General features: G+C 39.3%; 1 protein-coding gene across 5 annotated transcripts in view; it reads left to right on the forward strand.

The window, feature by feature from the left end:
- Positions 1-15,277, forward strand: part of LOC105703800 — a 108,347-nt gene that overhangs the window by 62,706 nt on the left and 30,364 nt on the right. For all 5 annotated transcript variants that reach the window (XM_012432481.1, XM_023432492.1, XM_012432479.1 and 2 more), the window contains one exon: positions 12,580-12,684. In XM_012432481.1, coding sequence (XP_012287904.1) covers positions 12,580-12,684 — 105 coding nt within the window. The remainder of the gene's footprint in view (positions 1-12,579; positions 12,685-15,277) is intronic.

Consider the following 15,277-nt stretch of genomic DNA (forward strand, 5'->3'; position numbering starts at 1 on the left):
GAGCTATTTTTGCAATTATTTGAATAAAGACAAATGTATTTAGCTAAACTTTTGTACACCGAAGGGGTTTTGAGGGGATCGTTAACTACCGATAGTTGTCACTTGCGCAAACGACACTAGCGGCTCGGAGCGATTCTGTACTTGCAGCTTATCAAGGCTTGTTGATGCAAGCGACGGTCTCGACAAGTCGATACATTTTACGGGAGACTTGACAACGCTGTACATTTCTGCCAACCAAATACCAGTTACTTATCTATAGAATTCATCTTGAAGGCAATGTATTATAGGTGATAGAGTTATCTATGCTTCCATGGTTAATGATTTAACATCGATAAATCTCATGTGGTAAATGTTTTTTGTGGCGAATAGTTATTTTCTTAAGGAATAAGTGTTTTTAATGTTTTGAAAAATCTGTTGCCATTTTTTTACCTTTTCTGTATTCATTTAAATATTTTTAATGTTTTGAATTTTTACATAGTTTACATAAAATTATTTACATTTCATTCATTATGTATACATATCTATCCTAATTTTAAGTAAGAGGCAAGCGTACCATTATAAACAAAATATTTTGTTCAATAATTTAAAAATGAAATGTATTACATTTTGTTTCGTATAAATATTATTCTCCCTGAAGAACGGTAAAGCCAATTAACCATTCTCAATTAATCAGCAGATTGAAATGACCTTAATTAACATTATTTATAGCCTAACATCCTCTCGATCCACAATCATTAAGCGTTAACGAGGCCTCCACGAGCCATCGGTAGCCTACCGACGAGTATTCGATATCTGACGTGTACAGAATCTCCCCTATCGACGTTTGTCGTTAAGCTGCGCTACCGATGTTGATAGCTATCGAATATAATGTACAGAATCCCACTACTGGCCGGGCGATGTAGCGTTCGCTAATGGAACAATTGAGTGTAAATGCGCTAGCGGGGCTAATTGCTCGCATGAGGCGCAATTGTAGAGGAGTAATGTGCGTCACAAATTAGAGGTTAAGGTACTGTTATGCCACGGGCGTAACATTCCTGCGTCATTAAAACGTTTGTGCCCAATTTCGAAGAGACACCCCCGAGATTAGCGTGAATCCTGATCTTGCCTAAGGGATTCACCAATTTCGAAGAGACACCCCCGAGATCAGCGTGAATCCTGATCTCGCCTAAGGGATTCACCTCCTAAGGTTTGGAAATGGAAACGCACAAATTGAATTATCGAAAATGTGTACTCCTCTCCCGTTCATTAGATTTGCTCCCGTCATGATCGTAGAGGAGCCGAAGGGCGAACGTCGACCTTATCGAATTGCTTAAAAAAATTATTACAACCGATAAACCATATTTCTCGGATATTCGAGTTGCCTTTGTTACGCTTGAAAGTGAAAGATTTAGTTAATTGTTAGTTCGTCAAATGAAATAATTAATGTATACTTGAAATTAATAAAAAGAAATCGGAAGAAAGAAAGAGGATTGTATCCTTTTTGGACAACCAGCTTATTGTTAGACGGATAAATGATAAAGCGTCGTCGTGAAAAAATAAAGAAGCGCTTCTTCGAGTTCGTTCCCTCGCTTTCGGACACATACTCTAATCTTTTTAAAATTTGTTTCAAGTATCTTTTTTTTTTTTGAAGAATCCGCATTCAACTCTCATTTATGTTTTCCATAGTTTCATTGCTGTTCTGCGACAGTTAACTCGGGCATAACGAAAAATCAAGTATATTGATTTCAATTTTTATTCACAAGAAATTGTAATATTTTGTTACATTCTTCTTCTTTTTATGCTATTCCAGAAGATGTTAGCTTTTAAACGAATGTTTCTTTCTGATGGTCCGATGCTAAATTTATAAGATATGAAATACTTTAAAACTTGATGCACCGAGTACTTCACCAATTTTCAACCTGGCGCGGCGTCATTTTGTCAATTTAAAACCATTTTTCAAATTTTGGAAAATCGTGACCGGAAACTTTTCCTCTTCCAATTTATATGTCGTTTATTTTTCGTCTCACTTAGGTGAACAACAATCTGCGAGTTCATAGCTAACGCTTTTTTCGTTTCACGGTCTGATCGAAGCTGACCCCATACAGAGTCAGGGAAAAGTTTTCGCACAAAATTACACAAAAATTAAACCTAACTTAAATAAAATAATGACCCACATAATACACCAAAATATATCCCAAAAAAGTTTGTACAACTCTATTTCAACAAAGGTTAAAAATACTTCTGATCGCACTCAAGCCTTCAAGCGTTTTCAGGTCAAACTTTGTACGGGAACATTTCCCCATCCTGCAGAGAACAAAGGTTTCAAGTCACCAACAAGTCAAGTCAAGAATTATCAATTCACGCCCAAAATCAAAGAAGTTATCAATTTATGCCAAAATATGCCGTGTTTCACTGTATACTTGTACCACCTTTACGGGGTTAATTTACGTATAATTCTCCAAGATGGAAAGTCAGGGTTGATTAAGGGGAAACTGTTCTCCGAGGGGTTTATACCCCTACTTTGTGCGGTATTTAGGTACGAGGATTAAATCCTACCATCAATCAGGAAGATACGTAAGAACACTTACCGCTGCAGAATTTATACCCCCTTTCCACGTGAAGACTGTATTACTGGGTGATTAAACTATATCGTAACGATGCTCATCTGCATCTCAGTATTTATAGGATTTTCGAAAGGAATCAAGGCCGAGGATCAAAGGTTGAAGAGGATCCTCAAGAGTACCTATTTTCAGGCTTAGAAGAGCCCTTAAATTGCCTCAATTGAATATTGATCGAGATAACGCGTAACGATCAAATATCACGCTATTTATTCTCGTTTTCTGCCCTGTACTGCGGTACAAGTAAATTAAACCGCGCCTGCTAACTAAAAAAATAGAATGAGTGTCTTTAATAAAAAAGGATTATTTTTCATCGAGAAAATTTGTTTCATAGAATTAAGTATCTGTATAAACAATTATTTTCATTTCTACATATCCGCGGATGTCGATACGTCAGAGTTAAATGACGGGAATACGTCAAAAGTTGAGATATCTGTACCATTAAAAGAAAGTAGCAAATTAGTACAAATCCGTATACATTTCTTATCTTATAAGCTTATCAAAAGTCGCAGACATGTGAATCAATTTCGATTTGTATTTAGAAATCGGTGAAAAAAATTGATTGTGTTGGGAAGAAATAATAATTTATTTCCAGAATTAAACATTTTTCCGATATCGACGACTTTCGATCATTCATTTCGAGAACATGAGGGATCGCGAGGAGTAAACGACGGAACGTTTTCACGAATGACTCGATATCCTTAGAATGCTTCAGGAGGACGAAAGTCGTCAAGCTAACTGATGGTATCGATTCAAATGGTCCAATTAAGAATCTCGGTGGACACGATCTCAAAGTCAATGGGGCAGAATTGAAATTAAGTGAGATAAAATTGGACGGGCCGACACAATTCCGATCGAATCGATCGGTATTAACTCCTTAAGAGTGTTCGACAGTGAAGAACTAGCTCCGGTCGAGAACGATACGTCAACGGGGGGGAAAGACGGATCTACATTTAGCGAGAACGTTAATGCATCACGCAATTACCTACGTACACTCTTATCTCACTCTAAGTGACATCTGGATTAATTACGACTCTCCTGTACTCACACGTCTGGCTCTTTAAACGGGCGTTTAGATTAATAACTCCCGCTGTGCGTTTGCGCATAACCAGCTCCACTGGTTTCGATACTTTACGCAATTCTTCGATTAACGGGGACTTTAAATTCTTATGTAGGACTTGCGCAAGAAACATAATGGCGAGACGACTTGTCATCGAACTTGTGATCGAATCGTTACGAAGTTACGGCTCTATCGAGTAATTATTCCCTTACAATTAGTTAGTAAATAGTTCTCGGGTGAATACGTATGCATGGAGAGGCTGCAAATAATTTCGGACACTGACCTTAAACATTGGATTCAGTTTGAGAAATTCATTTCGTTTCATATTCTCTGCAAACTCGCACGATAAATAGTAATCGGTAGGATAACTTCGGATATCTTTGAGCACGAACTTTTGAAAAATAGTAAATAATAATGGTAACGGTGAAAAATAGTACAAATTAATTCGTGAATTTATTCGTTATTAAATTTAAAGAAAGACGTAATTATATTTCTTACCGTTCATTTATTTGCAGAGACATCTGTAACAAAGCATACTGCTTCCGATCTTCTATGTTGCCATTCAAAGATTCTAGGAAGTATATTTTCCATAAACTGTTTGAACATCTATACAAAGAACAAAGATCTATAAAGTTCGAACGGCATGCTAAATTGATCAATTTTACTTTACCCTGTACGCTGGTTAAAACAGTGCCATATTTCATATTTATTTCCGTCCTGATGTATCTTTACATATTTATTAAAACACAGTTTTTATTTTTTAATATTCATTCAAAATTTCAAATAAATAGCGCGTAACGTCCCAACGAATCGTACCATACACCGGCTGCAATTGTAATAAAGACAACCGATGCAAAAAGTAAAGTTGCTGATTTTTCCTAAACTTTTAAAGCGTTAGAACTTAAACTACCTTTCGGAGAATGATTCGGTTACTATATTCATCCACCGTGTATCGGTTGTAAAAAGCCATTACAACCAATCATTGAAACAAAAACGTAATACAGGAAACCCTCCTATAACATGGTAGATAGGTTCCTAGAAAATGCCGTGTTGGGTGAAACCGTGTTATATGAGACTCAGAGCCAGGACAAAAAGGGGGGATTACGTTCCGAAAACCTATCGAAACAAACTTTNATACCCTTAAAAAAAAGTGTTGTATTCGAATCGACTGATTTCAAGGATGTTTCACTTCACCTTAACCTCCGTTGTCTTGTACAACAAGACAAAGAGAATATCTTTTTTTACAGTTAGACCACACCGACCTTTCATAACGAGGTTAATGCGCGACGATGTAAAACATCGATACGTCACGCAATTACCCGAGCAAACTGCTATGTCGCCGTAAATGTCGACGGAATTAATTACAACTTCCACACATCCGTAGTTCGGGGTCTTTAAAAGGACACGTCTGGATTAACAGCTCTCCCTGTACGTTTTCGCATAACCAGCTCCGCGGGTCTCGATATTTTCCGCAATTCCGACTTCGCCTGTCAGACCGAACCTCTTGCGCGGAGTCTGCGCAAGAACCAGCCTTTAATCTGCCTACCATCAGGAGTAATCCCTTTAACTCCACGCGATCCTTGCGTCCTGTCGGCTCCACCCTACATGACACTCCAGCTACCGTTAATCCCGTTATCATCCTAACAGGTGACCAGGGACATTAACACATGGAATATCCGCCGTTCGATTATTTTTAAACGAGAAAACGAACCCGACGACTTTCCACCCGATTATATTTGCGATGAAAAAAATGCGCAGGGATTGCAATGTAAAAGACGAATCCATGCCGAGAAGTTGTCATTTTATGTAAATTGCAAAACCAATTCTCTTATACTGGCATCTGACTTTGATATGTTTCCTCAAGGATACGTACCCATTTTGCATAAACAAATCGAATGAAGGAGTGACCTTCATTTTTCTCCAATTCGTTCCATCTTCAAATCGGATTTACTAAAGATAAATGTAAATGTATGAACGCACTCGCAATCTTCTTTAAATCCAGCACATCGATATTCAAATGATTTCTTTTCATCTTCTCTCGAACTTGGAAAATGAAATAAAAATCGAGGATGGAAATGATCACAGATGAATTTAAGATCGGTATCGGATCTTAAGTTACGCTGAAATGAAACAAAATTCTTGAAGCACAAAGAACGAGAAAAAAAGTATTGCAGTCGTCCCAGGATGTCAAAATCGATTTTCTACGAATGCTTGTGCACGTTACGATTAAGGGTCGATTGCCACAATATTCGAGTTACAATCTTTGATCAAGGATTACTTAATGCATGATTATAATTAATCGCCCGATTTCGGATCGTTACCTAACGGTGGACTTTAATCTTCGGTTAGCCTAATTTTTGTTAATATGACGCAAATTTCACTAATCCGAAATCAATTAATTATAGTTAACAAAATGTAATGCTCGTTACACTTGGGGCAATTGGCCCTAAGCCTTTCTTTTGCCGATTCTTGGGTATTTAATTTAATTTCCGAAAAAACTCGAGGCCGAAGAGATTCGCCACTCAATTCGAGAAGCAGCATGCCTTCGCGTATCACCTTAATCGTCACGAATGTGGCGAACGCGTGGAACGCCTTTCTTACGGTGCCCGATAATCAGAATGACGTTGCCGAGTGGCAAGAACGGTACCCGAGAATTGAGTCGCCACTCTTTGCCTCTCTCTCGGTCCCGCGGGATCTGCGTCTCTGCCTCTCTCTTCCACCGCATCTTTCTTGCCGCGGGACACCGGTGTCGAGTTCGCGCGTTTCACGGGACCCGGCTTTAAGGGAGCTCGACACCGACTTTTTGTCAAGTGAAATTACCGGTACTGCAGTTTCCCGGTATTTTTCGAGGGTTGTGCACGAAATTTTCTGAAACTGGTATGTGCACTTTTGGGACCAAAAAGACTATTTACCAATTATGGAAATAATTGATAGAGCTAGGTACAAGGCTGTAATTAAATTGTGTGCGTTATAATACGCTGTGATGCTATTCTATTTGTCCAAATAAATAGAAATAAGGGAAGTGATTTCTTTAGATATTTTTGTTTACATTAAGTAGAGTCCCGGGTCTGTGATAACGAGGCAGAGTACCTTGAAATTCAATTTTTATCGCGAAAAAAAATAGAATGCAACGAATCTCAACTCAAAACAGCTATCATAAGTTCATGAAACTATTTAAAATAATGTGTTATCCTGAACAAATCGAAGCCAAATTTATAAGGTAGCTCGTGATTTTAAATTTTCACGTTTAATTTATTCAAAAAACAGCTACCTTACAGTCTAACGCGTCGCTAAAGAAGTAAAGCGCCGGTCAAATGCGTAATTGGAAGACCCAATAATTAATAATGCGTTAAATCGTAAAGTCCTTAAAGTGTCTTCGACATTCTTGAACTCAAGGTAAATTTATCGATCTTATTATGAAAAATGGGAAAATCCTCGCGCAATCGACGGGCACAAATAAAGAAATTCCGATCTCTGGTGCCCCGGACTGTACCTCGTGATTTAACGCCGTGGAAACGAGTACCTTATCGAACTCGCCCGAGACCTCGATGACTTTTGGAAAAAGGGAGAAAAAGGAAGGACTCGGTATTTGCCGTACCCGAACGACGATCTCGAGGCAGATAGCGAAGCCGGGAGCTCCTCTCGCAGAGGCGTAACTAAATCTGCTCTTGCGAATAAAACCAGGAGACATGGAACCCTTTGCAGCATCCTTAATTATGATCCAGATTCGCCGAGCTGAAAATAATATTAATGGAAATGTATTTCCATAAAATTTCTTAAGCACGAAGGGGACTGACTTAAAATAGATCCGAAGGGAAATATTAGAAATGAAATATTTACATTCTTTACGAACCGACAATCGTGTCCCATAATTTGGAAGATTATTTAATTATTTATTTATCGAAGAGTGTATGTATAACACAAAACGAAAAAAAAAAAACAAGAAATATTATTTTCATGTAAAGGCACTATAGTTTATTATTCCTTCCCACCATTATTTTAAGGTAATTTAGTTTTTAAATATGTTAAACAAAAATCATGTTATCCAATGCTGTAGGAGTACAGGGTTGTACAAAGGTTTTCGAAATTTTCTTATCGTGTTAGAGCGAAACAGTGTTATAGGGTGCAGTGCTATACGAGGGTTCCCGCAATTTATCCTAACGCGTTAGAGCGAAATCGTGTTATAGGATGCCGTGTTGTAGGAGGGCTACCTGTAATTGTTACAGTTAAGGTGAAATGAAACACGTCGAGAAACTTGATCAACGTCGATAAAGAAGATTTTTCTAAATGCCTACGTTGCCGACGTTCGTTTTTATATTGACAGTTGGGTCGAATTATATTGGGTATTGTACCAAATGGTATATTCCACCTGTCGTTTTCGTACAATAATTATAAAGAAATCGAAGTAAAACTCCAGAAATCCTCTGATTCAAGCTTTCTGGGGCCCCAATTGACTGCAGAGGGACACCCTGCGCCATCTGTGATTTCCAGGTCAATTAAATTTTCACTCCGAGACCTCGTATTACCATCGTTTTAGCANGGAATTTTTTAATAATATATTTTTTCTTTTTCTTCGTGCCAATTTTACATTAGTAATTATGAGTTTAGAGGATTTGTAGTATCGGAGGGACTGTAATTTAAATGTTGCAATCAACACTTTGCATCTCTTGTTTTGACAAGCAATGCTTGCTCGCGTGACAGCGGGGGGAAGGCGAGAAATGAGTAATTGCTGTATTCACCCTGTGTGAAATATCCGACGTCGTGAAGTAACCGACGTTGAAATAGCTGACGTTCCATTGTGTTGCGCACAAACGTATGTGTCGTGTCCTCTGTATTGTGGATGATTTCATTGCGATTCATTTATTATTCCGAATTACTTAACCCATTGTCAATTGTTCGATTTATGTCACGGATAGTCTTAAAAATAAGGACACAAGGACGGAGTAATTAACAGCAGCAAAATACGACGGATTGTTTGAGATGATTTTTGAACTTTATACCACAGAAGGAAATTAAGTTCTGATTTGTAATTTAGTTACCAATTTGTACGAGTCAGTGGTTTCCTTTGTATAGTTCTTGTTTCAAAGACAACTTTAGAAGGAAGTCGAGTCACGTAATAATTTCGTTACTTCCTCACGAGTGCCTTACCTTGTTAGTTGTTAACTAGCACCATACAGCAAGCCCTCGGTACACAATGTAATTATTTGACTCAACAAAGTACCTAGCTACATTTTTTAAATAAAATCCCGGATCTGATCATGCGTCCTAGAAAAAGATTGATTTATCCAACAAGTATCCGTTGCTCGTATCGACGAGGCACTCGTTAAACATCTAGAATTTTTATTTTCTTCGAAGTATAAATTAAGAGGGAATTTAATTACTTTATATTTCTGTGACATCTCCTTGTTAATTTTTCATTCATTTTTTACTTCCCATTTAATATGCTTAATTAAAAATGGACTCCTCCGAGAAATTCCTATTTAACAAAATCACATAAAATTAACCGTACACATATTCACTCAACCAAAACGTTTTCGGAAATGAACCAAATGCGGTAAATCAAATTGATGTTGAATCTTGATTTAAAATCTCGCTGAATGAACCAAAATTTGATTTCGCTTTCACCAAGTCGAATAATCACACATTTTAGTATTTAAAAACAAAAAAAAGAATTCAGTACATCTCTACGATTCTCGCCACTTCTACCAATAATTCTGTATCTCATTTTACGCTTCTATAAATACAATCAATAATTCCGCGCCTCAATGTGCACGGATCATTTAGCTGGAAACAATTTGTTGTCAAATTCGGCGGGAAACTATTAAAATAAATCTACGTACCATAGTAAAATGAACAATTCCCTCCTTTGATTCCCCGATCTCTTCAGCAACAATGCCAATCAACACTTGAAAATACGCCATTGTGAGAAAAATGATGAAAATAAATCTTCATTCAACATTAAAATGAACAATTCCCTCCCCTTGATTCGGCGATTCATCCGGCGACAATGCCAACCAAGAATTGAAAATTCGCCATTGGAGGAAACATGAAAATAAATCTTCATTCAATATTAAAATGAACAATTACCTCCCCTTGATTCGGTGATTTCTCTGGCGACAGTGCCAACGAACAATTTAAAATATGCCATTGGGGGGAAAAGTTATGAAAATAAATCTGCATTTAACATTGAAATGAACAATTCCCTCCCCTTGATTCGGCGATTTCTCCGGCGACAGTACCAACAAGGAACTGGGTTTACGCCATTGGGAGATAGTACTCCTGGTGACACGCAAAACCAGAACAATCCGACATTCGCCTTGACCTTTGTTGGGGGCAACCTCGAGGAACAAACCATAGCATTGGCAGGGAATAGACCTCGAACGACGGCCACCAGTTCCACTGGAATACACGATTTCGCCATCAGGCGAACTTCGGCCGATCCTGTATATCCTTGCGGACACGTGCGAATATCCTTTTCGCGCCGACATACACGCAATCGTGAACGACCACCACGACAGGATGGCTTAAAAAGCCTACAAAAACCCGATAAAGGACTTGCCGAAGTCGAGTGGGTGAATTCTTCATGAGGAACAGTCTGATGACGATTAGAATCGATAGGACACGACATTCTGAATCGATAATGGATTTGCGAGTGTCTGGAAAGTCTCGAATTAGAGAATTTGGATTACTACGAAAGGTTGTTAGTTGACTTCCAGGACCAGGACCAAGAATTAACGGAGTTTTACATTTTTTTCTCCTTTTTCTGCGAAAGTGCAGGATCGATTGATTATTCAAGTTATCGGAGGACTATTCTGATAAGACCCTTATAAATCGGAGCTTAAAGAGTTAAAGCTCACTTGATCGAATAAAATTAACTGTCAGATTATGTGGTACTCGAAATTGGTGTAAGGAAGAGCAAGGAAGGCTAAAAGCTTTCACAATTTGGCATTTGATCACCGGGAATATTTGCTCCTTAAATAATAATTAATGGATCGTGCAAATTGCGATATTCCTTACTTCATGTTGCAAGCGGCAAAGCCTGTGCCATTTTTTTCTCTTTGAATTAACTGACAAAAATAAGAAGAAACATTTCTGCATCGAACTTCGTACACTTTTCACAGTCAAGAAGTGGTTCGTTCCAGATTCAGGAGGTTCAGGTGTCAAAGTTTCTGAATTCTTCTTTCCCTAACGTGACGGAAGATCTTTGATGAGATTCGTGCCTAAGTTCTAGGACGAGGTAAAAGACCTCCACTTCCTTCTCCTCTTCCATCGTGGCATGATCGGTCTGTCCTGCGGTTGTTCTCCACGCCGTGAAACGTGACCACGTCGTCAAAATATTCAAACCCGTGCTCGGCTCGCCACTCAAAATAACCTTGCATTATCTCGAAGAGATGCACCGTTCGCCTCGTGCTCTCTTATTTGCTCGCAGCCTCCCAAGGAGTCCCGGATCCATGTGTGGATCTCGTTCCGTCCCGGACCAGGCGAGGAGAAAAAGAGAGACGAAGACGCGGAGGGTCCACGAAGTGACCAAGAAGCGAGCCTAAATAGACTAGCGAAACAATAAACACGTGAAATTACAGTGTCTTTTAATTAATAACCCCGGTAATTAATCCTTTGCGCACGTAACATCGCTCGTAAGATGGTTATTAGTGTCTGGACAACCAGCGGTAACACTTTTGACCGCAAAGGTTTAACTTCGTAAATATAAAGTTTATTGCGAGGAATTATCGATAACTGTTGCTAATTATCACTTTCTTTTTAATTACATAGTCATGACTTTACGTGGCTCTCTTTGCATAAAAGGGAAGATAACCATTTGTAATTAATTGATTCTAATCATAAATATCACTTTCAATGCTGAATATTCATAAAGTGAAGAAGAATGTTAAGTTAAGACGTATTGTTTCATTTTTCATAGAAAATTGTATTTGTAATTTGCAATTGGTTGAACGTTGAATTTGCAAAATAGTGTAGAATCATCTGAACTTTCTTTGAATGGCAGTATTACTGAGGACCAAGTTTTGTTTGCGCATAGATTTGTACTCATTGAATTATATTCCCAGAATTTTTACACGAGGGTGAGGGAAATGAAATAACGACTGCATAAAGTAATTAAATAATTTATCCATATGCGGTACTATACTGCTGATTTCTATGTGCATTCGTGAGTCCATCTCGAGGGTCTCATTTCCTATGCCATAACCTTAAGACAACAAACGTGGAAAAGCATTCGCGGTATGTAATCCAAGGTAATGTCAGGTTGTTTTGCGACATGAAGAGATATGGCGGGCGGAAAATCGTAAGACGTCATGCCATAACCTTAAGACAACAAACGTGGAAAAGCATTCGCGGTATGTAATCCAAGGTAATGTCAGGTTGTTTTGCGACATGAAGAGATATGGCGGGCGGAAAATCGTAAGACGTCATGGGAGTGAGCAGTGAACGGAAACGCAAAAGGTTCTTCTGTAAATCCTACAGGAGTTTATCTCGCTCTTGAAACGGAATACACGCGATTCTCCTTACAAAATTGTCCTAAGCCACGTATATTCGGTCCTAAAAAGTCATCGATTTCCAAAGTCAAACGCCCGAGTCGTGTCAGGTTCCAATCCAACCTTGACACCTTCGAGTGCGCTCCCTTCCGTGCAGTAAAGACACCCATCACTTCCGACGAGAGTCGTCATATCTCAAAGTGATCTTTCGTTTGCGGAAGCGTCGGTCCCATGGGTCCTCTCAAATAATCTGGGAGATCTCGTTGGTCGTATCCCATTCCCCATGATAAGGGAAACCACGAAACGCGTGGACCGTTGACTAGACGCGACGTCGATGGTAATTGTCAGTGATACCATTACCTCGGGATCCACGTTATCCCGGGGACCTCTTTCCAGAAGGACGCAAAGTTTACAGCGACACTTCTTATTCCAGACTGCTCTACACTCGGGAGCCGGGGCCCAGCATCATCAGCAGCAGCAACAGCAACAGCAACTTTTAGAGCCGAGGATGGCGCAACTGGAGACGCTGGAGGCTAAGGTAAAATCTTTCGTTTTTCCGCAAAGACCGAGGGGAACCTTGGGACCAGAATTTGGAATGGGGGATCCCAGCGAATCCGGAAATGGAGTTGGCTGGAGAATTTCCGCCGAAAAACCGCAGACCCTGGCAACGGCTTCCCATTGGGCGCCCGGCCCCCATGGGAATCCTGGACCAGGGAATCTCCCGGAAATGGAACTTCCGAGCTCGCTTCGGTGGTTCTGCCTCGGGTGCCAGGGAAAAACGGCATCCTGAGGGGAAGAATCACTCGGTATAAATGATTATCATGCGATGTAATGACGAGTTGGTGGCGATACTCGGACCTCCACTTACCGTGGGGTAAACGCATCGCAGGATCACTTCGATGGTGATCGCACCGTCATTTCCCCATGGTTTCACCCCGGGCTTAGATGCTGTCGATTGGGGGTATGATCGGTAATGCATTGTAGGCTTCAACTATGGGTTTGCGATGTTACCGCTGGAATGCAGAAGCTGAATTGCGGCTTTGGAGTAAAGTATTTTTTTTAGTAGAGTTTGTTGTTAGATTAAGTTTCGTGTGGCCAAGCACTTCCATTCGTTTTTATTTTATATTTACCGCCAAAAGTAGAAATTATTCATTAATCTTGATTATTTTGTCACGATGATTATACGCGATTGATACCGCTTCTTTTAAGCATGACTATTCTTTTTGTTTTGTATTTGCTCTATTTGGATTGCACTTTAAGTATTACTAGAAAATAACATTGTAGCACGAGAGAAAACGTTTACGCAAATTATCACAATACTAGCACACAAGAATAAACGTAAATAAGAATTAATTGTCAAAAAGAAAGCATTCCGTTTTCTGAAAAGGGTCCCGTTCACAATGTGCAAAATTACACGTATTACCGTGTTGTAAGAAGTTTCACTTCGATCATTCTATATCGATGACAAAATTCTGCAACAATATTTACGCATACACAATTATATGTATTTTGAGGAAAACGCGTTGTCCCAATATTTATGAACATTTGTCCTCATTTCTTTTCCATTACCATTCGTTTAAAATTCGGAATACATTCGTACGAATTCTTACGTAGAAATGATATTCTCCAAAATGTGGAATACATTTTTCTGGTATTCATTCCGAGTGACGTTGTTTCTGGTTCTAGCATGCATTCATATTCGAAAATGTTGGAAGCATCGCAATGTTTACAGGGCAGATACTTTACCACCATATATACCGTACATACTTCACCAAGGCTGCCATAATCGGGCCGATAGAAAACACGAACCATATCGCGAGGTTCCTCGTGGCGTTTTTTAAGCCTTGGCCAGAAAAACTTAGGCCGATGTTTCGCGGTTATTGGCGGGCTTGGCAAGGGCCTGCGGCTTCTTAAGGCTGTCCGGTCAGTGATTTATATGCAGATGCGCGAACCAAACTCAGTTTTGTTGGGCCCAACTCGAAGGCCCAGGGCCTTGCTCAGCCACCATTAAAACTGCCCCCTCGTCCACATTTGGCGCCCATTGGCGTAGGTTCCTGTAAAGGATCGAGACCTTCGCTCCTGAAGGTCTCGTCGGAAGGTCGAGGCTCCAGATTGCCCGAAAGAATGATAATTGAAATGATCGCCGGACTAATCGGGGACCCTTTCCGTCCTGTTCTTCCTTTGAGTCACTTTAATTTGGGCAACAATGAGCATTCTTTGACGCGCCTTCTCGGAAAATTATTATTACGAAAAGAGGATGCAGAAAAGTATTTTAGGAACAAATTGTACGAAATTGAAAAAAAAATCAACATCAAGTCAATAGGTAATTCATTTATCTCAGCGATGTAAAGTTACGATTTCCAAAGTCTGTCATTTCACCTGATATTTGTATTTTTATGCTTAGAAATGTTAAGAATTCGAGGAGAGGGATTAAACGGAAATACTCCGAATAACCAGAAAATTGATCAAATTTGTCTTCTTTATTTTTCTTACGTTCAATTTTTATGAACTGTTGTTTCGTTAATGTTTATCCGGTGTCTATCCTGTATGGGTACTTTTTAGAGATGTTTCAAGCAAGTGAACACACTTTTACACGTTTTATGAAATTCAATGTTCTTTACCAATGAATGTCCTTTAAAAGTGCCGAACATCCATGACTACATACCATTACCGCACTTCCTTGATAGGCGAGATCCTTCGGGAATGGCGATGCCGATCGGAAAGTCAATGTTCGGAAGAAACGAACGTAACCATGGAAATAACTAAACCACTTAAGGGACCCCAACTTTTCCCCTTCGACTAAGTATTGATATATCGATAAAGTCCTTCCGCATTTTTATCACACATCCATCCTTAAGAGCCAAAGCTTTCAGATCTCTCGCTTGATAATTTTTATTCAAATTATCGTTGTCCATTTTGTCTCCATAAATTCGTTGAAAAATTGGTAACATTTCTTTTACTTGTCCACGCCCTTTTATTATTATCAGGATGCGTAAAGCGTTAGAAAATACAGGGCGAAAAATAATGTTAAGCCTTTTTAGACGAAAAAATAAGCTTTGGGAAAATGTGTCCGCAATTTAGCGATGAGTCCTAAAATTGCCCCAGATTCTTGTCCGACTCTCATCGGCGAA

This window comes from Orussus abietinus, unplaced genomic scaffold (assembly GCF_000612105.2).
Source record: "Orussus abietinus isolate OABI.00-Male unplaced genomic scaffold, Oabi_2.0 scaffold181, whole genome shotgun sequence".
Classification (NCBI taxonomy): domain Eukaryota; kingdom Metazoa; phylum Arthropoda; class Insecta; order Hymenoptera; family Orussidae; genus Orussus; species Orussus abietinus.